The 24,852-nt window shown below is 65.1% G+C and overlaps 1 protein-coding gene and 2 long non-coding RNA genes across 7 annotated transcripts in view; 1 reads left to right on the top strand and 2 right to left on the bottom strand.

Moving 5' to 3' along the window:
* Positions 1-24,301, top strand: part of COL18A1 (collagen type XVIII alpha 1 chain) — a 93,636-nt gene extending 69,335 nt beyond the window's left edge. For 3 of the 5 annotated variants that reach the window (XM_036066761.2, XM_036066757.2, XM_036066760.2), the window contains 33 exons: positions 292-354; positions 461-547; positions 791-844; positions 984-1,142; positions 1,671-1,733; positions 2,487-2,513; positions 3,893-4,024; positions 5,314-5,376; positions 6,490-6,516; positions 7,776-7,811; positions 8,377-8,448; positions 8,738-8,773; positions 9,092-9,181; positions 9,805-9,834; positions 9,917-9,943; positions 10,200-10,262; positions 10,503-10,577; positions 11,356-11,382; positions 11,603-11,656; positions 11,911-11,985; positions 13,278-13,346; positions 13,907-13,949; positions 14,398-14,460; positions 19,283-19,326; positions 19,559-19,681; positions 20,233-20,386; positions 20,470-20,543; positions 21,010-21,141; positions 21,693-21,725; positions 22,554-22,790; positions 23,058-23,255; positions 23,577-23,692; positions 23,886-24,301. In XM_036066761.2, the coding sequence (XP_035922654.2) occupies positions 292-354; positions 461-547; positions 791-844; positions 984-1,142; positions 1,671-1,733; positions 2,487-2,513; positions 3,893-4,024; positions 5,314-5,376; positions 6,490-6,516; positions 7,776-7,811; positions 8,377-8,448; positions 8,738-8,773; positions 9,092-9,181; positions 9,805-9,834; positions 9,917-9,943; positions 10,200-10,262; positions 10,503-10,577; positions 11,356-11,382; positions 11,603-11,656; positions 11,911-11,985; positions 13,278-13,346; positions 13,907-13,949; positions 14,398-14,460; positions 19,283-19,326; positions 19,559-19,681; positions 20,233-20,386; positions 20,470-20,543; positions 21,010-21,141; positions 21,693-21,725; positions 22,554-22,790; positions 23,058-23,255; positions 23,577-23,692; positions 23,886-24,099 (2,760 nt within the window). In that variant the 3' untranslated portion in view covers positions 24,100-24,301. The remainder of the gene's footprint in view (positions 1-291; positions 355-460; positions 548-790; positions 845-983; positions 1,143-1,670; positions 1,734-2,486; positions 2,514-3,892; positions 4,025-5,313; positions 5,377-6,489; positions 6,517-7,775; positions 7,812-8,376; positions 8,449-8,737; positions 8,774-9,091; positions 9,182-9,804; positions 9,835-9,916; positions 9,944-10,199; positions 10,263-10,502; positions 10,578-11,355; positions 11,383-11,602; positions 11,657-11,910; positions 11,986-13,277; positions 13,347-13,906; positions 13,950-14,397; positions 14,461-19,282; positions 19,327-19,558; positions 19,682-20,232; positions 20,387-20,469; positions 20,544-21,009; positions 21,142-21,692; positions 21,726-22,553; positions 22,791-23,057; positions 23,256-23,576; positions 23,693-23,885) is intronic. The other 2 variants (XM_036066758.2, XM_036066763.2) reach the window with 1 other exon arrangement.
* On the bottom strand, positions 2,008-7,262 carry LOC144380867 (uncharacterized). The gene is made up of 2 exons (XR_013445144.1): positions 4,884-7,262; positions 2,008-3,805 (listed from the first exon to the last, which is right to left on the bottom strand). It is a non-coding gene; the product is annotated as an uncharacterized LOC144380867 (long non-coding RNA).
* On the bottom strand, positions 12,567-19,562 carry LOC118519356 (uncharacterized). Its single transcript, XR_013445121.1, has 2 exons — positions 15,527-19,562; positions 12,567-12,922 (listed from the first exon to the last, which is right to left on the bottom strand). It is a non-coding gene; the product is annotated as an uncharacterized LOC118519356 (long non-coding RNA).
* Positions 24,302-24,852: the final 551 nt, after the last annotated feature.

The following is a 24,852-nucleotide window of genomic DNA, read 5'->3' as shown; positions in this document are numbered from 1 at the left end:
TTTATCTGTCATATTTGTGCGAGACCCTCAGGCTTTTTACCTTGTGACACTCCGTCAACTCAACTCAGCACAGAGATTTCAAAATGAACCCATTTTGGAAAATGCAGCTTAACCTTTGCTGAGAAAATACAAGTCGAACTGTTGATAGAAAAATGCCGTTATGTGGACGCTTCTCCGGCGGCTTCTTCCGGGGCCCGGCTGTCTGTCCTGGCCGCGTGTCTTTGGAGGTGTGGGTGGCGACGGCACAAAGGTGCGTCCTCCCTGACCGAGCTGCTGGTCTTTGTCCTCCAGGGCGACCCTGGGCCGCAGGGCTTCCCCGGGACCCCGGGAGATGCGGGCCCCAAGGGCGAGAAGGTGAGCCTCTGAGCTGTCTGGGCCGCGGGCTGTGTGCGTTACATTCTCCAGCCCTGGCTGCATCGGGGGCCACACGCCCTGATGTAACTGTGTCTTATATCCCCAGGGGGACCCTGGGGTTGGACCAAGAGGACCCCCAGGACCCCAAGGGCCTCCAGGGCCACCAGGACCCTCCTTCAGACATGACAAGCTGGTGAGTCGAGCCTGCGGCCTCTTCCAGCACGGGGCCCACCCAATGCCCCAGGACAAGGGACCCCCTTCCCGACTTGGCTCCCAGCGCCTCCTTCTTCAGACTCACCCGACTTGCCAAGAGGGTTTCTGGGCCCACGAGTCGGCTCCTGCCTTCCGGGCTGCAGGGCTGACCTCAGGCGCGGGGCGGGGGCTGGGTGGGTGGGCCTGAGCTCCCAGTGACACATCTGTGGGCTCTTTCCCTCAGACCTTCATTGACATGGAAGGGTCCGGGTTCGGCGGTGACCTGGAGAGCCTCCGAGTGAGTGTCCCTGGGTCCTGCTGGCTCCATGTGCTTGTGGTGGGGGCGGCACTGGTGCCCAAGTGGATCCTGTGGGGGTGGGGGCCGAGCCTCGGCAGGTGCTGCGTGCCATTATCACCCTGTGTTTCTCCATGTCCAGGGCCCCAGAGGCTTCCCCGGCCCCCCGGGACCCCCAGGCGTCCCAGGCCTGCCTGGAGAGCCAGGCCGCTTTGGGATGAACAGCTCAGACGTCCCAGGACCCGCAGGCCTTCCTGGTGTGCCTGGGCGGGACGGGCCCCCTGGGCTTCCTGGCACCCCGGTAAGGCCCACCTCCTGCCCCTCCTGCCCTTGTCCCCATCAGGCTCGGCCTGGACTGGGGGGCAAACACCAAGCCCCACCCCGTACTCCCCGAATCCTCATAGGGAGGGGGCTCAGAACGCTGCGGCTCCCTGCTCCCAGCTATTGCAGTTGGGCCACGTGAACCAGGTGCGCATAATGTGGTGTTTGCTCGGCAGCAAGCTCCGGACATACAATTCAGCACACGTGGCGTCTTCCCGTGGGTGGCACGCCGCTCTGTGTGGGTGACCAGCCCCTCACCCTCCCCTCTTTGATCAACTCAAACAAAAGTAGAGGAAAGGAAAGAAATATAAAAACTGAGCAGAGCTGTCTGCACCCTGTGAGCGTGAGCAGGGTCTCTGGTGAGCCGTGACTCCGGCCCATCCGGGGAACATTCCGGCGGCCTGGATTCTCAGGAACTGCACACGCCCAGATAATCGTCCGCTAACCCATAAATCTTTCTCAGCGACTGCATTCCATCTGGTCCACACTCTGCTTTTTTCTCCCCCAGGGTCCGCCGGGTCCTCCAGGAAAAGACGGAGGACCAGGGAAGATGGGCCAGAAAGGCAGCCCCGTAAGTCTGGGGGGCCAGCTGCAGTGCCACGTGCAGGCGGGGGGCGCGGCCAGGTGACCTCCGCACACGGGAAAAGCCACCAAGGCGGCCACACGGAGGCAGGTGGCCTTACTCCAGGGTGCGGCCACCCTCCGCCAAAGCCACCAGGGTCTGACCAGGGGGCCAACAGTGTCTGGGGTTGGCTGAGAACTACACAAAAATTCAGGACTCCGTGACCGGTGTTTCTTCACGGTGACGAGCGCACTCAGGGATCTTGTGTAATACTGACACTTGATTTGGAAGTTTCGTCTCAAGTTTTAATTCTGGTTACAGCTGGGGTCTGTGGTTTCTAGGACGGGGATGTGGGCCGTCCTGTGCGATCCTTCCGGGCTGCGTGGCGCTGAACAGGGGCATGTGGGCCGGGAACCCACTGTGCCCAGGGCCCTCCCCGTGGGGACAGCTGGGCTAGAGGGGCTCTCCCGCTGGGGGCGTCGGCAGCCGGTCGGTCCCACCCCCGAGCCTCGGTTCCCGCCTGGAACGGAGTGGGGCCGGCAATAGCCCACAGGTGTGCTGGGCCGCGAGGAGACCCCCAGGGCTCTAGACGCGCGTCCCCCGGGAGCGGCACGCAGGCATCCGGCTCCCGCGACAGGACGAGATCAGCACCAGGGACAAACAGTGGCCTCGTGGGTCGGGATAAAATGAGTGAAACTGTTTGCTTTCCCTTCGCTGGCTGCACGTCGTTTGCTTTGAGTGACCGCTGTCCCTTTCGTGCAGGGTGAAGTGGGCGCCCCAGGACCTCAGGTACGGACAAGACAACCTGGCTGTCAACTGAGTGGGAAACTGGAAAAAATAAATATAAAAGAGCGGCCCAGGTGGAGATTCCAGAGCACTAACACTTACATAGAAGCTTTACAAAGATCGAACATTATTAGCTGAGCTTTTTTGATGTGGCCAAAAGGCACTAAGATTAAAACCAAGAAAGTAAAATTTAAGATTCCCCTAAAATTAGCCCTCAGGTCAAGGGGGTGGTAAGATGTCAAAACTGCTGAATATTTGTTAAACGAGACCGTACGTGGGTGAGCACCAGCCGCAGGGGCAGCTCCCGGAGGGCCCGGGGCCCCAGCCCTCGGGGGGCTGCCTCTGAGGCCTGTGGGAAGCGGTGAGGGGACCCCAGCCCGCTGCAGGGGCCTTCCGGGGGGCGTGCTGCGTGCGTGACAGGGCAGGTCACTCTTCTGCCCTGGCTGTGGGCCAGCGGAGCCCGTGTCCCTCACAGCCAGGAGAAAACCGTGGTCCCTGCGTTGGCAGATAAGGGGAGGTGGTGTCGGGTGGGGCTGGGCCAGGCGGCGGTGGATCCGGCCTCGGGACCGACCCTGCGCTGAGCCCAGCCCTGTGCAGGAGGGTCTCCCTGTCTCGGATCCCCATGCCCCTGGCCTGCTCACTCGCCGGCCGGCACCTGGCCTTGGGACCCTCAGGCCCTCCTGCTCTCCACCACCCCCAGAAGCGCTGTGAGCCCCCATCTGCCTCCCCCCTCGCTGCGCAGGGTGCCCTCCCCTCGCTCGCCCGCCACAGCGTGTCCCCACTCTCCTCTGCCAGGAGCCGAGCGCTCTGTGCACACCTTGCACCAGACCTGGAGGGAACGTCTCAGGCCCGTGCTCTGGGGGTCTCCCTCTGTTGTTTCATTTTTATTTTTATTTTTATTTTTCTGACTCAGCAAAGTAGTTTATTTCTTGCTCAGCCAGCGTCCTGGGCAGATATTCAGGTCAGCGACTCCCTTTCCTTGCCGTTATTCGGGGCCCTCAGCTCCTTCCGTCTTGCGCTCTACCGCCCGTGGGTCACAGAGTGGCGCGCATTGCTTCCACTCACGTGACGTGGGAGAAACCGTGGCAGTACGGCCACGCCCAGGTTGGCGGGGGACGCGGAGAACAGCGGCTTCTGGTAGGGAGCCAGGGGTCTCTGTCCTATACACCCACCCCTCGTGGTTCCGTTTGTAAAGTGGATACAGTCATCTCTTAAAGTCAGAGGAAGAACAGGTGCTGTTGGGTTTGCTACGCGGAACCTCATTTCTTGTCGGCTTTTCAGATTTGTCAAAAAGCCTACAAGGAAAGTGGGCGCACAGGGGATGCGGTGGCTTCTCAGGGCTTAGCCACAAGCGGGGACATCCTCTCTCCCCACCTGTGCAGGGAAGCAAGGGTGACCCTGGGCCTGTTGGCGCTCCTGGGGAGAACGGCTTGGCAGGAGCCCCCGGACCAGCCGGACCACCAGGGCCCCCCGGACCCCCCGGGCCACCAGGACCAGGACTTGCCGCGGGGTTTGTGAGTACAAATTGCTGCCGTCCCCCAGGCACCCCACACCGACTGGCGGTCTCCCAGCCCTGTGGTGGAGCCGGCGTCCCAGCCCCGTCGAGCCCCCGGTCCCAGCCCCGTCCAGCCCTGTCCTAGCCCCCGTCCCAGCCCCCATCCCAGCCCTCGTCCCAGCCCCCATCCAGCCCCCCCCGCCATCCCAGCCCCCACCCAGCCCCCACCCAGCCCCCCCGTCCCTGCCCCCATCCCAGCCCCCGTCCAGCCCCGTCCCTGCCCTGTCCCACCCACATCCCAGCCCCCCGTCCAAGCCCCCGTCCAGCCCCCCCATCCCAGCCCCTGTCCAGCCCCCTCCCTGCCCCCGTCCCAGCCCCTGTCCAGCCCCCATCCAGCCCCCGTCCAGCCCCCCTCCATCCCACCCCCCGTCCCAGCCCCCATCCAGCACCCCCGCCATCCCAGCCCCCGCCCAGCCCCCCCGTCCCAGCCCCCGTCTAGCCCCGTCCCTACCCTGTCCCACCCACATCCCAGCCCCCGCCCAGCCCCTGTCCAGCCCCCTCCCTGCCCCCGTCCCAGCCCCTGTCCAGCCCCCATCCAGCCCCCGTCCTGCCCCCCTTCCATCCCAGCCTCCATCCCACCCCCCCCCGTCCCAGCCCCGTCCCAGCCCCCGTCCCAGCCCCCATCCCACCCCACCCCCCCGTCCCAGCCCCGTCCCAGCCCCATCCCAGCCCCCGTCCCAGCCCCGTCCCAGCCCCGTCCCAGCCCCATCCCAGCCCCCGTCCCAACCCCTGTCCAGCCCCATCCCAGCCCCCGTCCCAGCCCCCGTCCAGCCCCGTCCCAGCCCCCGTCTGAGCCCCCGTCTGAGCCATGAGCTCACCGAACGCAGGGTGTTTATGGCCCTAACTCCCGTCCGTGTCAGTGCCCGGATGGTACCACGCGGTGGGCCCGTGGGTGGTGGGAAGGAGCAGCCGTCCGTTTTCTCAAGCGGTCATTGCTCAGGGCCCCTGTCCAGTGCGTGCTGGGGGAAGGCTGCTCCTCGGGACAAAAGCAGAAACCAAACACCGTCAGCCAGCCAGGCCCCCAGCAGGTGCTCAGCCCACAAGTAAATTACCTACACTCAGGAGGGCTGCCCGGGCCCAGCAGGGTCCCTGCTTCTTATCCTCGGGCCAAGGACGCCTGCTTGCGGGTGACCTCGGCCCCCGGAGCCCGCCCCGTTCAGCCAGGGCCGAGTCTGCACCAGTGGCCGGCTCGAGGAGGGGTGTCTTCCCGTGACACCGGCCCAGGTGCCCCTCCTGTGCTCTCCGCAGGATGACATGGAAGGCTCCGGGGGACCCTTCTGGTCGACGGCTCAAGGAGCCCGTGGGTCGCAGGTACTGCCCTCGCGGGGCTCGCTCCGCTCTCGGGGAGGGGGCGTCCCTGGGACCAGCCCCCCGTGGGGACCAGCAAGGCCGCTGACCCCTGGGCACTGTCCGCCCTCGGGGCCTTCAGGACGGGCGGACTCTGCATGCGGGAAGTGCGGCGGGCAGTGCAGGGAGCGGACGGGGCAGTGAGCCCTAAAGATGGGTCTTTCTGGAAAGTGGCAGTCCTCCAGTCTCTGCAGGGCTCCAACTGGGGGACATAATAAACTTCTGACCTGAGTAGAATTTTTTCAATGAAAATGGGCACATTCCTGAGAAATCCCACCTCGTTCTGCTGTTAACATCTGTGCCGGTCGGGGTTGGGTTGGGCGGACCAGCGACGCCCTGGAGTGCCCAGGACTTAGGACAGGCGGGGGGTGCGTCCTGGGGGTGGGCAGTGCGTCTGTCGCGGCCACCGGCCGGCCGGGATGCCCTTCAGCCAGCGTCCACCGTGGGCGCAGATGCTGCACCTGGCGAGGGTGAGCCGCCGGCCACGTTAATGAGAATCTTCTCTTGGGCGGGAACGAAGCCCCTGATAAGCTATTTGCTGTTCAATTCAGTGTCTTTCCTTTTACGTATTAAAAATCCTAGGCTTTGGTGGTTGCAGTCAGCTGCCTGGGCATCCAGTGGGGTGTGAGCCCAGAGGGACAGGTCACTCTTGTGTGGCCTGAGGGCAGAGGGACCCGGTGGGAGGCGGCAGCGAGGTGCCGGGGGCACGGGTCCCGTCCCTCTGTAGGGTCCTAGACTCAAGTGCCCAGGAGGGGTCGGCAGGGCTGTCTTATGGCTGTGGAGGAGACGGGGACCCTCGGGGGCCCAGGAGGGTTGCAGAGGCGGTGCCCAGAGCAGGACCGAGCGGCCGGCCGTCTGCTCGAATGCACTCACCCTTCCGTCACATCAAGTGGCTGCCGACCCCCGCGGAGGGCACCGGGCACGCCTGCCCCGGCCGACGGCCCGTGTGCTGCCTGAGGGGTCCAGCAGGTGCCGGGGTCGCACCACCGCTCCCGCGATCGCCCGGGGCTGCTGACGCCTGTGGGAGGAAGACCCTCCCTGCAGGGGCTCAAGCTCTGTTCCTTCTCTGCCCCACAGGGACCGCCCGGCCCGCCCGGGGTCAAGGTCAGTGAGCGCCCCCCTCCCTCCCCGCTAGAAGAGTAGCCTGAGTCCACCGCGGGCGATGTGTGAACTACAGAAAACCCTAATGGGAATCAACGATCACGCACCACCCATCCCGAGCTTCCGTGTTGGGGGTGGGGGGCATTCGTCCCATCCCCAGTTTCCATCTTCGGGGGGGGCGTTCGTCCCATCCCCAGCTTCCGTGTTGGGGGTGGGGGGCATTCGTCCCATCCCCAGTTTCCATCTTCAGGGGGGGCATTCATCCCATCCCCAGTTTCCGTCTTCGGGGGGGGCGTTCGTCCCATCCCCAGCTTCCGTGTTGGGGGTGGGGGGCATTCGTCCCATCCCCAGCTTCCATCTTCAGGGGGGCATTCGTCCCATCCCCAGCTTCCGTCTTTGGGGGGGGCGTTCGTCCCAACCCCAGCTTCTGTGCTGGGGGTGGGGGGCATTTGTCCCATCCCCAGTTTCTATGTTGGGGGGCGTTCGTCCCATCCCCAGTTTCTATGTTGGGGGGCGTTCGTCCCATCCCCAGCTTCCATGTTGGGGGGGCGTTCGTCCCATCCCCAGCTTCTGTGTTGGGGGCGCATCCTTCTAAAGCTGCGCCGTCCCTGCCTTCGTGCATCTGAAGGGTGCTTGCCCACCTGGGGAGACGGAGGAACCTGCCCCCACCCCACCTCTCAGGCTCTGGGGCAGTGGGGGGGGGGCGCCCAGGGGGCTCCTCCCACCTCCCTGCTTTGCTCTCCGCTCCCCAACCCTCCCCCTGGAGGACACCAGCCCCCACCCCTCCCCATGGGTGGCCGGGGGGGAGGGGCCCCCAGGAGGGCCCCCGGGCACGCCATGTCCCCCACACACATGGGTTCGAGGGCTTACGGGCTCCACCGGAGGATGTTTTAGAAAGTTCCTTTGATGAATGTTGTCTTAGAAGGTTTTGCTTTGATTTGTAAAACTTTGGGATGTCTCAGAAGGTTGGGTTTTAGAAAGGCACACTGGCTCGCTTTCTCAAGAATGGAGTCATCTGGTGGAGGGGCTCCTTGGGCAAACGGAAAGTGCAGCTTCCAGAACAGTCTAGGCTCCACTGTGCCTGCAGAGCCCCCGCGGCCCCCGGGACCCTCCGCTCTGGGCTGAGCAGGGAGGGGGCCCTGAGAGGCCACCCACATCGTTAGCCCTCCCTTCCTTCCTCCTGGAGGAGGAGCAGGGTGGACGCCGCCGTGGGGGTGGGCTGCCCATACTCCGCACTCATGGGGCCCCTTCTCCCACTCTAGGGGGATCCTGGAATAACCGGACCACCGGGCACCAAGGTAAGAAAGAGCCTTTTCTCGGGTTCAGGAAATCAGGGATCTTTCCCAGCCCCATTCGGGAGCAGAGAGGGACCCCATCGGCCCCATCGCCCCGTCCCCCTGGAGCCACAGACGAGGGGTGAGGTGTGCATGGAGTGACCTCCAAGGCCAGACCCAGGGTCCTTCTCCCTTTGGTTCTTGTGCTGCCTGGCCTCAGCCTTCATTCCTTAGAGTCCAAGATTGTCCCAAGAAAACCCACCCCCAGGGCAACCCCCAGGACACCCCCATCCAGGATACCCCAGGACGCCTACCCCCCAACACCCCCAGGACACCCCCTCACCCCAGACCCCTTCCTCCCGGCTCCAAGGTGTGAATCTTGGGAACCACAGGAATCTGTCCAACCATGGCCCCCTCCCCTTCTCTGCCCCTCGGGGCTCCTAGGAAGGAGGCTGGAGGCCGACTGGGCTGAATCACCCTCAGGGGTGTGAGCTGGTGACCCACAGAAGCCCCGGCCTGCTCAGCCCCCCGGACACCCGGGTTTCCTGGGCGGTGGGCTGACACTCGTCTCTCCCTGTGTTGGGTACAGGGAGAAGTCGGGGCCGACGGACCTCCCGGGTTCCCCGGCCTCCCTGGCAGAGAGGGCTCGGCCGGAGCCCAGGTGAGTGGCTCCCCAGGACTGCAGTGGGGGGGGACCACCCTGCAGGAGCTGCTCTGATAAAGCTGGAGCCTCAGTGTGGTCTCCGGGGTTCCTGACCAGTTCTCTGTACCCTGAGGGGCTCAGACCCCGGCTCCACAGGCCATGGGCTGGGGATGCAGCCTGCCTGCCCCCCCCCAGGAAGGAAGCGCTCTCTACATCTTCACTTGGAGCCTGTGCTGGTGGCCTGGGTTCTCTGGGGAAGGGGGTCAGGTTCTGTTTAAGGTGACCCATTTCCTTTCCATCTCTTCAGGGACCCAAAGGAGAAAAAGGGACCCAGGGAGAGAAAGTAAGTTGGGGCTCAGGGTCCCCAAGCAGGGCAGGTGCATGGCCAGGCCTCGGGGGTGCCCTTGCCCCTGCCACCTGCGTGGCCTCGGAGGCTTGGGGCAAAGACCCCCAAGTCTGGGGTGCTGGCTTGGAACCTGCCCTGCTGGGATGGGGGGCTCTCAGGGCTGCCGTCCTCAGCCCCGGGCGCCTCCTCACACTCTGTAGGCTCCACGAACCCCTCCAAGGCCTGGGTGGGTTGGGGGTCCCTCCCAGAGCTGCCCTGACAATCCAGAGGCCCCCACAAGCAATCTGAGTGCCAGACACTGGCTTTCTCTTCCAGGGCGACCCAGGGAGGGACGGAGTGGGGCAGCCTGGCCTCCCCGGACCCCCCGGACCCCCGGGGCCTGTCGTCTACATGTCGGAGCAGGATGTAAGGACACTGCATGGCCGGGCCGGTGCTCTGCCCGCCGTCTCCCCCAGCACTGGCTACAGTGGGTGCGGGCCCGGCCCTGACCCCGCGGGGGGCTGGGAGGCCATCGGGGCCGCTGGCTCTCTCCACCCAGGGTGACCCCCAAAGTTCTGTTCAGAACCAGTGACTGTCTCATTCTGGTGAGACTTTTACATTATTTAAAAGAGAAGAAAAATACGGGTTGGGTGTCCAGAGAGAAACGGAAGTTCTGTGGCAGAAAATCCAGATGGAACGAGTCCCCTCCCGCCAGGCCTTGCAGAGCCGCCCTGCCGGGGTCCCCCCGCTCCTGCCGATGCTGGTGCCTCCGCTCCAGCCCCCAGGCCCAGCAGGGAGGTGGGGGACTGGCCCTGGGCCCCAGGGTCTCCGGAAGGTTCTCCAGTGCAGGGCAGGCTCCCGGCAGCTGGCTTCCCCCCTCATCTGAGGGACCTTGAGGCCAAAGCCTGGAGGACTACCGAGGCAGTTTCTCTTGCACAGTTAGTTTCTGTGCGGATTTGTGGATCCTGTAAGAGAAGCTGGATTTTCGTTGTAAACGTGCTGTCTCTTCCTTCCTTCCGCGGTCCCGTGTCTCTCCGGTGTGCCCACAGAGAGTGCTGGGAGGCGTGCCGGGACCCGAGGTACGTGCAAGTCGTCCCCGGTGAGACCCGCAGCCCGCGTCCACGCGCCCACCCTGCACTGACCCGCCCCTCTCTCCCGCAGGGCCGGCCGGGGTTCGCGGGCTTTCCTGTAAGTGGCCGCTCAGCCCGCCCTGCACCAGCCGGGAGCCCCTGGCAAGCCCAGCGCCGGAGGGGGCCCGCAAAGCCGAGGAACCTCCCGGGTCCTGAGCAGAAGCCCCTCTGGGACCAGGGCGGAGGCTTGGGGTGGGGGTCTTGGGACAAAGGGTCGTGAGCCCTCCTCCACCTGACACGGGTTAGGACCAGGAGGCAGCCGTGGTGGGCCAGGGTCCCTCGTGTGACCCTCATTCCTTCCTGTCTCCCCACAGGGACCAGCCGGGCCAAAGGGAGATCTGGGCCTCAAAGGCCAGAGGGGCCTCCCAGGACCCAAGGTGAGCGGCTCGGGCATCATCTGCCCAGGGACCACCCCATCCGTGACCCTGGGGGTGTGGACACGTGGCCAGGAGATGTGACCGATTCTGACCCCCCCGTGGCCCGTGGAGGCCCCGTGGAGACACCCCCACCTCAGAGCCCGGGGAGGGGAGGCCCCCACTCACCACGCTCTGGGGTGTGGGGGTCAAGGACCTCCCTCCCCAGAGCTGGCCTCACGCCTGCCCCCCACGCTGTTCCAGGGCGAGAAGGGTGAGCCGGGCCCGGTCTTCAGCCCCGATGGCAGCTTGCTGGCCCCCGCCCAGAAAGGGGCCAAGGTGAGTCAGGGGCCTGGGATGGCTCGCCTTCGTCCAGGCCGGGGAGGGGCATTTCCAGGGGCTGTGGAGGGTCCCAAGAGGGGCCAGTTCGTGCCCAACTGTGAGAGCCGCTCCTAAGCAGGTTCCAGAAGCTTCTGTAGCCTGGGCCCCTGGCCTTTTCCTGTCTGTCCCTCGGTCACAGCCACACGGGAAAGAACCTCGAGGTCCTGCAGAGCCCTGCCTGCCCAGCCCAGCCACCACCGGCCGGCCCCTGGTTCTCCCCTGCAGATGGGCTGGGGGCTCTCGGCGGGGGGGGGTGTCCAGCCCAGGCCTTGCTTGCAGGAGCTGCCCCGCCGGAGGACAAGGCTGCCCCTCAGGCTCTGAGGGCTGCCACTGGGGTGGGGTCCCAGCTCTCCTCCCTCAGGAGGCTCAGGAGTGGGTTGAGGGGACTGTGCCCCAGGTCCCCACCCCCACACAGGCTCTGGGAGGGTCTGGGGAAGACCTGGATCCAGATTCAGTGGCTGTGGGGGGGCTTTCCTGCCGGGGCCCCAAAAGCTCCCGGGGTTGTTTGGGGGTGGGCCGTGGGACCTCGGATGTCCAGGCCCAGAGAACTCTGCCAGTCCTGAGGTCGGCGGGGGGTCCCCATGGTGGGCCTCATCCATGCACCCCTGGGACAAAGACCCCAATCCAGAGTGTGCTCCCTGCGCCGTGTCCTCCCCTCCCTGGTGTCAGAGCCCCGAGGGCGCTGCCTGGGGGGTGGCCTGCAGCCATCTGACCGTGCATCTGGTTTTCTGTTCAGGGAGAGCCTGGCTTCCGAGGACCCCCGGTGAGTAGGCCCACACCTCCCCCGCACAGCGAACACGCGTGTGCAGTCTCAAAGAACACGCAAGGCCGCTGAGGTGCTGTCACAGCCGGGCCGCTGAGTGGGTGCGGGTGGCCTGAGTACATCCCCGCTGCACCTTTCAAACGTGGGGACAGGTCGCGGGCCGGAGGCCCCGCGGGGGCCGGTCTCTGCTCACCTGAAAGGTCCCTTCTCCTCTCTGCAGGGCCCCTACGGACGGCCGGGGCACAAGGGAGAGATTGGCTTCCCTGGGCGGCCGGTAAGGACCCGGGATCTCGTGCCATGCGGGGCAGCATGGGGGAGGGGAGTGGCCCCCGTCCCTCCGGTTGCCCCGCCGCTGGGGACCGTCCCTGTGTGAGGACAGCTGTATCCAGGACGAAGCCCAGGAACGCCCAGCTCATGGGCGGCTGGGCTGCAGGGGCTGGTACCCGGGAGACCCTGGGTGGGGACCGAGAGCGGGGGAGGCCAGGAGTGAGCCACGGCAGCGGACCCCGCCCCTGTGCTCTGCCCCAGGGTCGCCCCGGGATGAACGGATTGAAGGGGGAGAAAGGGGAGCCGGGACACAGCAGCATTGGCTTTGGCATGAGAGTGAGTAGCCCCCAAGGGGCGGATGGCAAGGCTGGGACACCCAGGGGCGCAGGGGGGATCCCTGCATTGTGACCACGCTGACACGAGGACCCCACACCCGTGCACACACCAGCCCAAGCCGCCGCCGGGACCGAGACCCCGCGTGGCCCTCTCGGAAGGGCATGGCCGCTTCCAGACGTGCCCTCCCTGCCCATGGTGGCGTCCCTTCCCTCAGCACCATGGCGTGACCCTCAGCACCTCTGCCGGCTTGCGGGCAGGGGTTTACTTTGCTAGCTCGGGCATTTTTCATCGTGTCTCCGAGAGGGTGCCGTGCGGACGCAGGACCTGCTGGCAACCCCGTGGCCGGGCACCGTGCCAACTACCTGCCGCACTCGGTGACTTTGCTTCTGGAGGCCCGGCCGCCGGGTGGATGCCCCTCCCGGAGCCGCGAGTGGGGGCACGGCGGGGCATGGGGGGCCTGAGGCCAGTGGCTCAGGCAATCCCCACATTTCTGGTTTTGCCATCACCGTGGCCTCCTTCCTCCCGTGGCCTAAACGTGGCTGCCGCCTCGTGAAGAACCAAGAAGTAGAGGCCACGTCCCGTGGAGTTCTGAAGTAGCGAGAGATCGCTAGGTCAGGGTCATGGAGAAGGAGGATGGGCTCTTGGATTCTTTTTGCCCTGGTGGACATGACATCCTGCTGGCGCCCGCGTGGCTCACGGCGTCTCCCGGGACAGGGCTCCGCCTCTGGCGGCTCCTTTCGGGGCCTGAGCGGCCGGCTCCGTGCTGCGTCCCATTCCCTGGCCTCAGTGGGGGAACGGCGCGGGGGCGACCGCAGGGCAGGTGGGGATGGTGCACCACCTCTCCCTGGTCTCCCTCCTGACGCACGTGGTCCAGGACGTAGGTCACTTCCAGAAGAAGCCCTTCTCACGCTGCCCGGGTCGGCGCTCTGCTCCTTTTCTGTGAATAAGTAAAGGAAAGTCCACGCACAAGCCCAGCGGGCTGGCGTCAGCCTCCTGGGGCTGTCCCTTTAACCTGGAGACACACAGGCTTCGCCCCAGTGTCCAGGGCCACGTCCAGTCCTGTCACCCTGTCCACGTCTCCCAAGGGACATCCTGAAAGGGGCAGCTCTGTGCTCAGGGACCCCACGACCACAGAGTAAACGGGATGCTTCCGGATTCTATGCTTTCCATGAGTTCAGTTTTCTGATTCTACTGAGACTTTTAGAAATGCTCCTGCCCATATCTGCTGCCCTGGTCACGTCCATGGCCTGACTTGAACGTGACTGACAGAGCTTGCTGTCCTCCCCATGCAGGGTCCACCCGGTCCCCCAGGGCCTCCGGGGCCCCCAGGCCCTCCTGGGACTCTCATCTATGACAGCAACGTAAGTCCTCCCACTTGCCAAGTTCCCTTCCCACCCTCCTCCTCACAGGCCCTACCCAGCACCCACGCCCGGGGGTGGGGGGGCTCGACCCCCAAAGAGGGGCTGACCCCCAGGGAGGGGCTGACCTCTAGGGGCGGCTGACCCCCAGGAAGAGGCTGACCCCCAGGGAGGCAATTTCTGGCAGGGGGTTGGCTGGTTGGGACCCACGCCCACCTGCCTGGTAGGCCCACCTGGCAGGTATTCTGTTACAAAGCGGGCTCCTCCCTGGGGCAGTGAGGGCTGGATCTGGGAGTCTGAGGCTTTAGCCCTGGCGTCCTGGAGGGACACACACCCCTGTCTTACGAGGTTCAGCCACATGAAGTGACGCAGAAGGGGCAGATCCCATCGTGAGCAGGGCTCCTGACCCCAAAGCCCTGTTTCTTCTCCCTTCCCTTCTCTGCACCCCTGGGGGGGTATCCGTGTGGCCTCACGGAGGGGCTGGGCCTCTGGGCTCCGGGAGGCCTGCATGGGTCCGGGCTCCACTCGCAGAGCGTCTCCCTCACTGGCCAGCTTCTTTGCAGGCCTTTATGGAGTCTGGCCGCCCTGGACCCCCAGGATTACCAGGTGAGGATGCCTGGGGCCTCGGGGAGGGATGCTGGAGCTCCCCTGAACCCTCTGCTCCCGGGCATCAGGAACTCTTGGCGCCCCGTGCGCACTGATCCAGATCGATCACAGCCCCCTTGCCAGGCCTCGTGGGTCCTCCCAGTGTGGCCTTCCAGGCAGCTGGTACTCAGCAGCGGACACTGTGCGGCCCGCACGGGCCGCCCACAATTTAGATCTGGCTCCCCAGCCCCGCCCCCCCTCTGGCAGCTCGTGCACCTTTGGGAGTGACGCGGTCCCTGGGGCAGCTTCCCGAGCGCTTCTGCTCAGTGCCCTGAGGGTCCCCGAATCTGTGTGATGCCCCTCCCCCATCCGGGTGCAGTGCACGCGGCGGTCAGCAGGGTCCGGGTGGGCCGGGAGGGAGGGCTTTGTTCACACGCCATGACGGGCGCTGGCGTCTCTGTCCCTCCAGGGCTCCAGGGGCCTTCTGGACCCAAGGGTGACAAAGGAGATGTGGGCCCTCCAGGACCACCAGGTGAGGGCGCTCTGGGTGGCCCTGGGCTGGGGGGGTCCTCAACACTGTTGCGTCTGTGGTGACCTGGCTGCCCTCCTGAAGGAAGGAAGCCCCTCCCAGGCTCGTGGGGCCCGGACAGGACCTGTGGCGCTGGGTAGGGGCTTGAGACACCTGGGTGGCCCCGCAAGCCTCAGGCCCAGGGCTTCAAGGACAGGTGTCCCGGGCAGCAGGGCTGAGGGGTAGGGCTGGGCCCAGTGTGCTGGGGGTCTCGGGACGACCCCTCCCTTCCCACGGGCTGTGCAGGAGCCCTCATCAGCCAGCTTGCCCTGGGGGGGGGGGGGGGCGGTGGTGAACTCCTAGCCCTCAGAAGTGCCCTTGGATGGTGAGAATCCCCTGCCGAATTCTTCCACTGCTGAACGAAATATAGGAAAACAACAGTCTGAATGTCGGGGAGCTAGCAGGTCAAAGCCCGGAGAGCTGGGGCCCCCAGCCCCAGGCAGTGCCAACTAAAGGGTGGCTGACCAGGACCTCCCTGGAGGGGGCTACAGCCCAGAGCGAGGGCGGGTCAGAGATGAAACCCCGGGTCTCCTCTAAGGGCTGCTTGAGCTCTTGGAGCGCCTAGGACTTAATGAGGCTGAGCAGGTGAACAAAACGGCCAGAACAGACCAGAACACAAGACGGAGAGCACATGGCGGGCAAGCCAGGCCCACAGGAGACCCAGCTAAGGCGGAGACAAGTGACAAAGTGCTCCAGTAAGGGGGAGGTGAGGGCGTCCGCAGGGAGCTGGGAGCCGTGGAAAGAATCAGTTCCGTTCTGGAACGGAGAGCTGGACCCGAAGAGTCTGCGTGAGTCTAGGTAGATGAGACGGGGAAGAGAGCGAGGGGAGGTCCGCACGGAGCAGGCGGGCCAGGGCTGGGGCGGGGACACCAGCAGGAGAGCATCTGAAGGAGTCACGGCCAAGGGTTTTCCAAGACTGCGGAGAGGCTCAAGGAGCCCTTCGCACAACTGATCAAGACCGGACTCCTCTACCGGGAAGAGAGACACCAGAAAAGAGGCTTCGGGATGGGGAAAGACAGGGGCTGCTAACCTGCAAGTCTGCGTCCATGGAGATGTGCTTTGGGATGTCCGAGGACCAGCCCTGACGGGACGGTGGGGGCCCTTCGGGAGAAGGAGGTGATGCTGCTGGTACGCGTCCTGGGGCTGCTCTGAAGCGGGTAGCCCTCATTTGCGTCCGGCTTCACGTCACGATGCACCGTGCAGCGCAGGGATGAGCCAAGGACAGAACAGGAATGCGCAACTGAAGCTAACACGCAGGAAGAAGGCCACGGGGACCCCTGCACCCTGGAAAAGGCAGAACGGAGAGAGATGGAACACAGAGCAGACGGCACATGTTTAAAGTGGGCAGGAGAAGAGTTGGTTTGACGTGAGATTTGTCAGTCAGTGCATCAGACGTGAGTACGCTGCATACTCCAGTCACAAGATGAACACTGTCAGATGAAGACAAAACCACATGCTGCTTACAAGAGACACTCTGCAAACGTGAGGATACGCACGCTGAACGTGGAAGGAGGGGGGAAGGCACTCTACTGGGAAGGGAGCTGGGGAAGGCAAACCAGGCCTGTGCGTGTGTGTGTGCACCTGCGTGTGCCTGTGTGCATCTGAGTGCGCCTGCGTGTGCGCGTGCACCTGCGTGTGCCTGTGTGCATCTGTGAGTGCGCCTGTGTGTGTGCGCGTGCACCTGCGTGTGCCTGTGTGCATCTGTGTGCCTGTGTGTGTGCACGTGCACCTGCGTGTGCCTGTGTGCATCTGTGCACCTGTGTGCGCGTGCACCTGCGTGCGCCTGTGTGCATCTGTGAGTGCGCCTGTGTGCGTGCACCTGCGTGTGCCTGTGTGCATCTGTGCCTGTGTGTGCGCGTGCACCTGCGTGCGCCTGTGTGCATCTGTGAGTGCGCCTGTGTGCGTGCACCTGCGTGTGCCTGTGTGCATCTGCGCCTGTGTGCGCGTGCACCTGCGTGCGCCTGTGTGCATCTGTGTGCCTGTGCGTGCGCATGCACCTGCGTGCGCCTGTGTGCATCTGTATGCCTGTGTGTGCGTGCACCTGCGTGTGCCTGTGTGCATCTGTGCGCCTGTGTGTGCGTGCACCTGCGTGCGCCTGTGTGCATCTGTGAGTGCGCCTGTGTGCGCGTGCACCTGCGTGTGCCTGTGTGCATCTGTGTGCCTGTGCGTGCGCATGCACCTGCGTGTGCCTGTGTGCATGTGTGCCTGTGTGTGTGCACGTGCACCTGCGTGTGCCTGTGTGCATCTGTGAGTGCGCCTGTGTGCGTGCGAGTGCACCTGCGTGCGCCTGTGTGCATCTGTGCGCCTGTGTGCGCGTGCACCTGCGTGCGCCTGTGTGCATCTGTGAGTGCGCCTGTGTGCGCGTGCACCTGCGTGTGCCTGTGTGCATCTGTGTGCCTGTGCGTGTGCATGCACCTGCGTGTGCCTGTGTGCATGTATGCCTGTGTGTGCACGTGCACCTGCGTGTGCCTGTGTGCATCTGTGCGCCTGTATGCGTGCACCTGCATGTGCCTGTGTGCATCTGTGAGTGCGCCTGTGTGTGCGTGCACCTGCGTGCGCCTGTGTGCATCTGTGCGCCTGTGTGTGTGCGCATGCACCTGCGTGTGCCTCTGTGCATGTGAGTGCGCCTGTGTGCGCGTGCACCTGCGTGTGCCTGTGTGCATCTGTGTGCCTGTGTGTGTGCGCGTGCACCTGCGTGTGCCTGTGTGCACCTGTGCACCTGTGTGTGTACGCGTGCACCTGCGTGCGCCTGTGTGCATCTGTGAGTGCGCCTGTGTGCGCGTGCACCTGCGTGTGCCTGTGTGCATCTGAGTGCGCCTGTGTGCGTGCACCTGCATGTGCCTGTGTGCATCTGTGCGCCTGTGTGTGTGCGCGTGCACCTGTGTGTGCCTCTGTGCATCTGTGAGTGCGCCTGTGTGTGCGTGCACCTGCGTGCGCCTGTGTGCATCTGTGAGTGCGCCTGTGTGCGTGCACCTGCGTGTGCCTGTGTGCATCTGTGTGCTTGTGCGTGCGCATGCACCTGCGTGTGCCTGTGTGCATCTGTGCGCCTGCGTGTGCGCGCGTGCACCTGCGTGTGCGCGCGTGCACCTGCGTGCGCCTGTGTGCATCTGTGCGCCTGTGTGCGTGCACCTGCGTGCATCTGTGAGTGCGCCTGTGTGCGCGTGCACCTGCGTGTGCCTGTGTGCCTGTGCGTGCGCGTGCACCTGCGTGTGCGTGTGCATCTGTGTGCCTGTGTGTGTGCACGTGCACCTGCGTGTGCCTGTGTGCATCTGTGCGCCTGTGCGCGTGCACCTGCATGTGCCTGTGTGCATCTGTGCGCCTGTGTGTGTGCGCGTGCACCTGCGTGTGCCTGTGTGCATCTGAGTGCGCCTGTGTGTGCATGTGCACCTGCGTGTGCCTGTGTGCATGTGTGCGCCTGTGTGTGTGCGCGTGCACCTGCGTGTGCCTGTGTGCATCTGTGAGTGCGCCTGTGTGCATGTGTGTACAAATGCATTGTGTGTGTGTGTGCGTGTGAGAGAGGTCACACAATTCTATATTAAGGCAGAAAACATTGCCAGAAATTCTAAAAACCTGTTTATAACGATAAAGGGGTAAGCCCACCAGGAAAATGCAGCAATTCCAGATTTCCGTGCACCTACAGCACGGCTTCACGAGGTAAAGAGCAGTAATGGGCAGGACTGAAGGAAAAGAGCAGTCATCGTGGGGGGTGTGGCCGGCTCTCAGCAAGTGATGGGACCAGCGCACGAAGGAACAGCTCAGCCGGGAGATGGGGGAGCTGACGGCAGGTGACCGCTGGGTGACCGCCTGGACCTCCGGCGCCCGGTCTGCCCCACGCGGGCCCACGTGAGGCAGAAAGCGAGCAGGACGTCAGCATCAGAGCCGTGCCTGGAAAGCGAACACAGAGCAGCCCCACGTCCGGAGAAGCCAGGCGGGAGCAGAAAACACTTGGGCGGAAGGTGGTGAGGGGCTCCCCGCGCTGCGTCCGCGGCCGCCGCGGCCCCGGCGCAGCAGGACCCCAGCGCGGGGCTCCCACCAGGCAGGGCCTCCCCCAGCCCCAGGCCCCGGGGTTCACCCAGCGCCGGTGTGTTAGCTGCTCCGGAGGTCCCAGCCTCACTCGGCACACATTTCCAAGCGCCCAGCTCAAGAAGTCCCAAAACAAATAGCGAACTTACCTTGAAAAGAGAAGAAATGGTACCGATGGGAAGTGAATGAGCCGATGGCGCTTTGAAGAGACCGGTGATCCTGGCGCGCCCCCTGCCGGACTGAGAGCGGAAGGAGCCCCGCGGGCCGCCTTGCTGGGGGCCGCCCTCGCTGGGGGCCCGCGGGGCGGGGGCGTCTGACCCTCTGACCCCCTGGCCCCAGCCGCCACAGGAGCCCCAGCCCGGCGGGAGGTGCGGGAGGGAAATACTGCCATGTATTTTTGGAAAGAAGTAATAAAACTGCCATTTTTACAGACAGCACGAGTTTGAACATCAACCACCCAAAAGGACATACAGATAAACCATTAAAATGAGTCAATTTACTGACGGCGGGAGGGCAGTTTACAAAAATCAACAACCTGTCATAAACAAAAAGAAATTCTAAAAAGGTGCCATTTAAAGAAGGAAGGGGATCAGACCTGTGGCTCCTGGAGGCGGGCGGGGGTTCTGGGAACCTGGGACGAGCCACCAGGAATCTACCCAGAAACAAAGAAATTCTAGAAATCGAGGAAGGAAGACGAAGGTGGGGGCAGGGTGCTGCCAAGGGGCTCACTGAGGCCCCCCCCCCTGCTGCTTCTCTCCTGCAGGGCAGTTCCCATTCGACCTCCTCCAGCTGGGGACTGAAATGAAGGTGGGTGACACCCACGTCCCCGACACCTGCCCCACCCTGCCTCGGTTTCTCCAGGGCCCGGGCAATATAGGAAAGTGGGGAGCTGAGCCCTGTCCCACCGGGCCTGCCAGACTTGGGCTCCAGAAGCTTCCGCTGCCTCACCCTGCCCACCCAGGGCTCCTGGGGGTTCAGCCCACCCCCCCACGCCAGTGACAGGAGCCGGGCTGCCTCAGACCAGTGTTTCCATCCACAGGGGGAGAAGGGTGACCGAGGGGACACCGGGCAGAAGGGTGAACGGGGTGAGCCCGGGGGTGGCGGATTCTTCGGCTCAAGTGTGCCCGGCCCCCCCGGCCCGCCAGGCTACCCTGGGATTCAGGTAAGTCTGGGCTCCCCAGGCCTGCACCAGAGCTCATGGCCCCAGGGTCCCGGGTTGGGGCCGGGGCAGGTGCAGCCCGGCCGTGGACACCCACAAGCCCCCGGGCTGTGCCTGCAAGCTCTCCCCTCCAGTTCTCGCCCCCATTCTCGGGGTGGGGGGCATGTGGCCTGGGGGCGCCTCCAGCCGGCTGGGGGAGCACAAGGCACGAGGAGCCCACACCCACCTTCACGCCCGCTCTCCTGCTGGTGCTGTTCTTTCCTCAGGGAGACCATCTGCCCTAAAAGATTCCAGGGAGCCCAGGCCCCAGCTTCTGCCTTGGGGACGGAGGGGGAAGGAGGGCTCTCGGGGGGCTGCACCGCTGTCCACGTTCTGGGACGCCGTCCCAGTGAAGGGTGCACGGTGTGGGAGGCCAGGTTTCCCAGGCCCTGTGGCGTGGGGAGGGAGGCGGCGGGGAGGGGGGCGGGGGCGCTCCGAGCTGCTCCCTGCAGGGCCTTGGCTGATGCAGCCTGGCCCCTCAGGCTTTCCTGCCCCATTTTGTTGACCCCCACTAGGGTCCCAAGGGAGAGAGCATTCGGGGCCAGCCTGGCCCACCTGGACCTCAGGGACCCCCTGGCATCGGCCATGAGGGGCGTCAGGGACCTCCTGGGCCCCCTGGACCCCCTGGTCCCCCAGGGCCCCCTTCCTTTCCCGGCCCTTACAGGCAAAGTAAGTCGGGTGGGGGGTGGGGGCCTGGGCTCCCGCTGGTCCAGCCAGGACATGCGTCCCCATCTCTGGTTTCTCTCCTGTAGCCATCAGTGTTCCCGGCCCCCCAGGCCCACCTGGGCCCCCTGGGCCCCCTGGAACCATGGGCACCTCCTCTGGGGTAAGAGTGCCCCCTTCGCCTGACCGGTCAGGTGCTCTCTGCCCCGACCTGGCCGGCCACCCTTCCCCTTGAAGACTGTGGGTGGGCTTTCAGAGAAGCCCAGCGCTGGGCCCGGCTTTGCCCCTGGGGCAAATGCACAGCAGCCTTGAGATGTGGTTCCCAAAGCAGGAGTGGGGAGCCTGGGGGCGGCTGGGGGACTCAGGTGGGCAGGGGAGGACAAGGGAGGACGGCCAGTAGGAAGGACCCCCAGCAGTGCTCACAGAGAGCCTGGGGAATTGGCATCCAGCCCTCCCCGCGGGTGGCCTCCCCGCGGCGCCACAGAGCATTCTCAGGGGCCAGTGTGATGGAGAAAGGCACCCACTCAAGCCTGCAGGACGGTCCCTCATCAGAGGGCGTCCGCCTCCCCACTCCCGCGAGCCCAGATGCTCCCTGTGTGTGATGGGGACCCACTAGGTCGGGCTTCTAGCAGGTGAGGATCTGGGCCACGTACCAGACCATGCTGGACAAAGTGCCGGAGGTGCCGGAGGGCTGGCTCATCTTCGTGGCTGAGAGGGAGGAGCTGTATGTCCGGGTCCGCAACGGGCTCCGGAAGGTCCTGGTGAGTTCCCTGCACATGGAAGGAGCCAGAGAGCTTCCCCAGCTTGCTTGCGTGCGGTAGGGTTCAGGCGAGCACATGTGAGGGAGGGGGCCCCGCACCCAGACACCCAGGGCGGGCCTAAGCCGCGGTCTGTCGGAGGGGCGGACGCCTTGGGGGTGAGTGATGGACGGAGCTTCTCCTTACGTTTCTTTACTCTTAAATGAGTGGACTGATTTTTGGAGCTGTTTAGGGTTCACGGAGAAGTGACCCTCCACTTTTTTTTTAGTTTTTATTTATTTGAGAGAGAGAGAGAGCATGAGCAGGGGTGGGGGGGCAGAGGGAGAAGCTGACTCCCCACTGAGCAGAGAGCCCGACTCTACTCGGGGCTCGATCCCAGGACCCTGGGACCATGACCTGAGCCGAAGGCAGATGCTTCTCCCACTTTGGAAAGTAAATGCACGTAAGGTGTTGTGTGCCACGGGCGCCAGGACGCGGCCACGCCGGCTTCCACCGGGGAGGGACCGGTGCCGGGCATCAGGGGTCGCCGGGGTAACCCCTGTGTTTTCTTCCAGCTGGAGGCACGGACGCCGCTCCCACGCGGGACGGTAAGGAGCCGTCTTACTCTCCACAGCTCCGGGGTCCTGGGGCGCGGGGTGTGGGATGGGGTGCGCAGACCACGAGGCTGCCTCCCTTCGGGCCTCGCCCACCACCCTCCGAGAGTGCCAGGCACAGAGATGGGCCCCTGGGGGGTTGGGGGGATGGGAGGGCCCGAAATATTTGGGTTTCCCACCGCTGTGGCTCTTCGGAGTGTAAAGGCCCAGGACCGAGGCTGCATTAGGTGGTGTGCGTCCCAGGTTCCGCGGGTCTGTCGGCTCATGGAGCCCAGCGGGTCCGCTCTCCCATACATTCATTCATTCATTCATTCTCTCAGCACGGTCTCAGGCCCTCCCATATGGCAGGCACTGTTTCAGGCAGGGACACGCAAGGCCCTAACCCCGTGGAGCTCCCGGGCGGGGACAGGTGGTAGAGATGGCGGATAACAGGCGGTATGCTTTATTATGGATTATTAACCGCGGGCACCTAGAGACAGGGCACAGGGATCCTGGCAGAGGCAAAGCACACGGTGCGTCAGAAGGCCTTCGGTGCTGTTGGGAACTGGATGGGGTGCCAGTCGCCTCTCTGAGGTGGGGTGGAGCAAGGGCTTATGGAGCGGCAAGCTTGGGGAACTGTGAAGTGGGGGGGGCTGGAAGGGCTCCCGCCCTAACTCTCTGGGGCACCCCAGGGTCCGTGGATGCACCCTCCAGCTCCCCACCCCCAGGCCGGCCCTCTCCTGCCGCAGAGCACACCCCGGGGGTGCCGGACAGGCAGCCAGCAATCAGCCCATCCATGCAGGAGAGCAGGGCTCCTGCCACAGTCTGCCTCCCCGTCTGCAGGACAACGAGGTGGCCGCCTTGCAGCCCCCCGTGGGCAACCCGTACTCCCGGCGGGAGCTCATCCACTCCACGGCACGGCCCTGGCGGGCAGATGACATCCTGGCCAACCCCCCACGTCTGCTGGACCCCCAGCCCTACCCTGGAGCCCCACAGCACGGCTCCTACCTGCACTTCCAGCCGGCTCGCCCCACTGGCAGGCCCACCCACACCCACACCCACCAGGACTACCACCCGGTGGTGAGCGACCCCCCCCCATGTGGGCTCCCCGGCCCCTCAGCTCACAAGGACTCCCAGGGCTGCCGGGGACAGTTCTCTGGGCCTGGGGCTTGCCCTCCGGTTGTCTCTGGAAGAGCCAACAGGGACTTGCCGGAAGCTGGGCAGGGGTGGTGGCCCAAGGGTGGCTGCTCTGGACCCCGGGGCCCCCAGCACGGTGCACACTCAGCCCTGGGGGGGCCCGGGCGCCCCATGGGGGCTGGCGGCTGATCCCGCAGCTCTCCTCCACAGCTGCACCTGGTGGCGCTGAACAGCCCCCAGCCGGGCGGCATGCGAGGCATCCGCGGGGCGGACTTCCAGTGCTTCCAGCAGGCCCGCGCCGTGGGGCTGGCCGGCACCTTCCGCGCCTTCCTGTCCTCACGGCTGCAGGACCTCTACAGCGTCGTGCGCCGGGCTGACCGCACAAGCGTGCCCATCGTTAACCTCAGGGTGGGTGTGGCTGCTCTGGGGCGCGGGCGGGCCCCCCACACGGCCCCCAGCCCCTGCAGCCGCCTGCCAGGGGTCCCGTGCGTCACAGGGGGCGTCTTCGGGTTCAGGCCGCAGGGCCAGGCCCTCACGTGCAGCCGCCTCGGAGCTCGGGTTAGGAAACGTCAATGGGGGGCTTAGTGGCCCACGCGCCTCCTGACCGCCATTGTGTGCTCCTCGGGGCCAGACCGGATCTGGGACTGGGAAGGGGGCCCTGCGAGCTGGCCCACCTCTGGCAGGACATCTCCGGGGAGGGAATAAGCCCCACTGCACTTCCCTCCCCAGGACGAGGTGCTGTTCCCCAGCTGGGAGGCCTTATTCTCGGGCTCCGAGGGCCAGCTGAAGCCCGGGGCCCGCATCTTCTCTTTCGACGGCAGAGATGTCCTGCAGCACCCCGCCTGGTAGGCTCCCCAGGCTGTGCCCCCCCCAGAGCAGATGGGCAGGGGGAGGTGGAGCCCCCAGGGACCAAGGACCCCGACTCCCGGCCCTCCACCTGGCCCCACATCCAGCCGCCATGGTGGGCCTTCGGAAAACACCCCGTTTTCCCTGAGCGGCAGGCCCTGGTCTGGGGCTGATGACCGCTGCGTCTCGCAGGCCCCAGAAGAGCGTGTGGCACGGCTCAGACCCCAGTGGGCGCCGGCTGACAGACAGCTACTGCGAGACGTGGCGGACGGAGGCTGCGGCAGCCACGGGCCAGGCGTCCTCGCTGCTGGCCGGCCGGCTGCTGGCGCAGAAAGCCGCGAGCTGCCACAACGCCTTCATTGTGCTCTGCATCGAGAACAGCTTCATGACCTCCTTCTCCAAGTAGGGGTCTGCCGGCTCAGACGGACAGGCGGACATGGGGCCGGAGGGGAGGCCAGGAGAGTGGAGAAGCCGCTGTGCCGGAGCTTCTGCCCACCCCCCAGGGTGGGGACCCGGCCGGACACTTTCCTGTATGGTTCGCGGTTAATGTACCCCTCAAGAAATAAAAGGAAGCCAAAGAGTGTATTTTTTAAAAAGTTTAAAACAAAGCCTGGTGCCAGGACACTCTCGCGTCCCTCCCCTCCTCACACGGGGCCCTGTCCCCTTCCCTCTTGGCCCCAGTCAGACCAGGGGGTAGACCCCGGCCACAGCAAGGGAACTCACTATCCCGGGGGGTGGGGGGTGCCCCTGCGGCCCTCCGTGGCCCCCACAGGTGCTGACTCGGCTTCCTGCGGGCCTCCCTTCCTCTGGACCTGGCCCAGGGGCTGCACAAGCGGTAATGAGCCCTCCTTCCCCAGCTGTGAGCTGTTGGGGCGGCTCAGGCCAGGGGCGCAGGGCAGGGCCACCTCTCCTCGGCCACCCCCAGGTCAGGGCAGTTCCCCAAATCAGTGCGTCCTCCCACCGCAGACCACAGGGCCCCCGAGGCTCTGGCCCTTGTCCCAATACCACCATGGGCTGGTGGCTCCCTCCGCAGCCCTGCACATGGGGCCCACCTTCAGCTCTCTGTCCCACACCGGCTTCCCAAGGGACCCATGAGCTCACACCCAGCGTGGAGCTCGGCCCAGCCGGGGCCTTCGGGGAGTTTTTCTTAAGTAATCTC

The sequence above is a fragment of the Halichoerus grypus genome, chromosome 1, assembly GCF_964656455.1.
Source record: "Halichoerus grypus chromosome 1, mHalGry1.hap1.1, whole genome shotgun sequence".
In the NCBI taxonomy this organism is placed as follows: Eukaryota; Metazoa; Chordata; class Mammalia; order Carnivora; family Phocidae; genus Halichoerus; species Halichoerus grypus.
The sequence above is the reverse complement of the archived record's forward strand: the minus strand, read 5'-3'. Positions and strand labels throughout refer to the sequence as shown.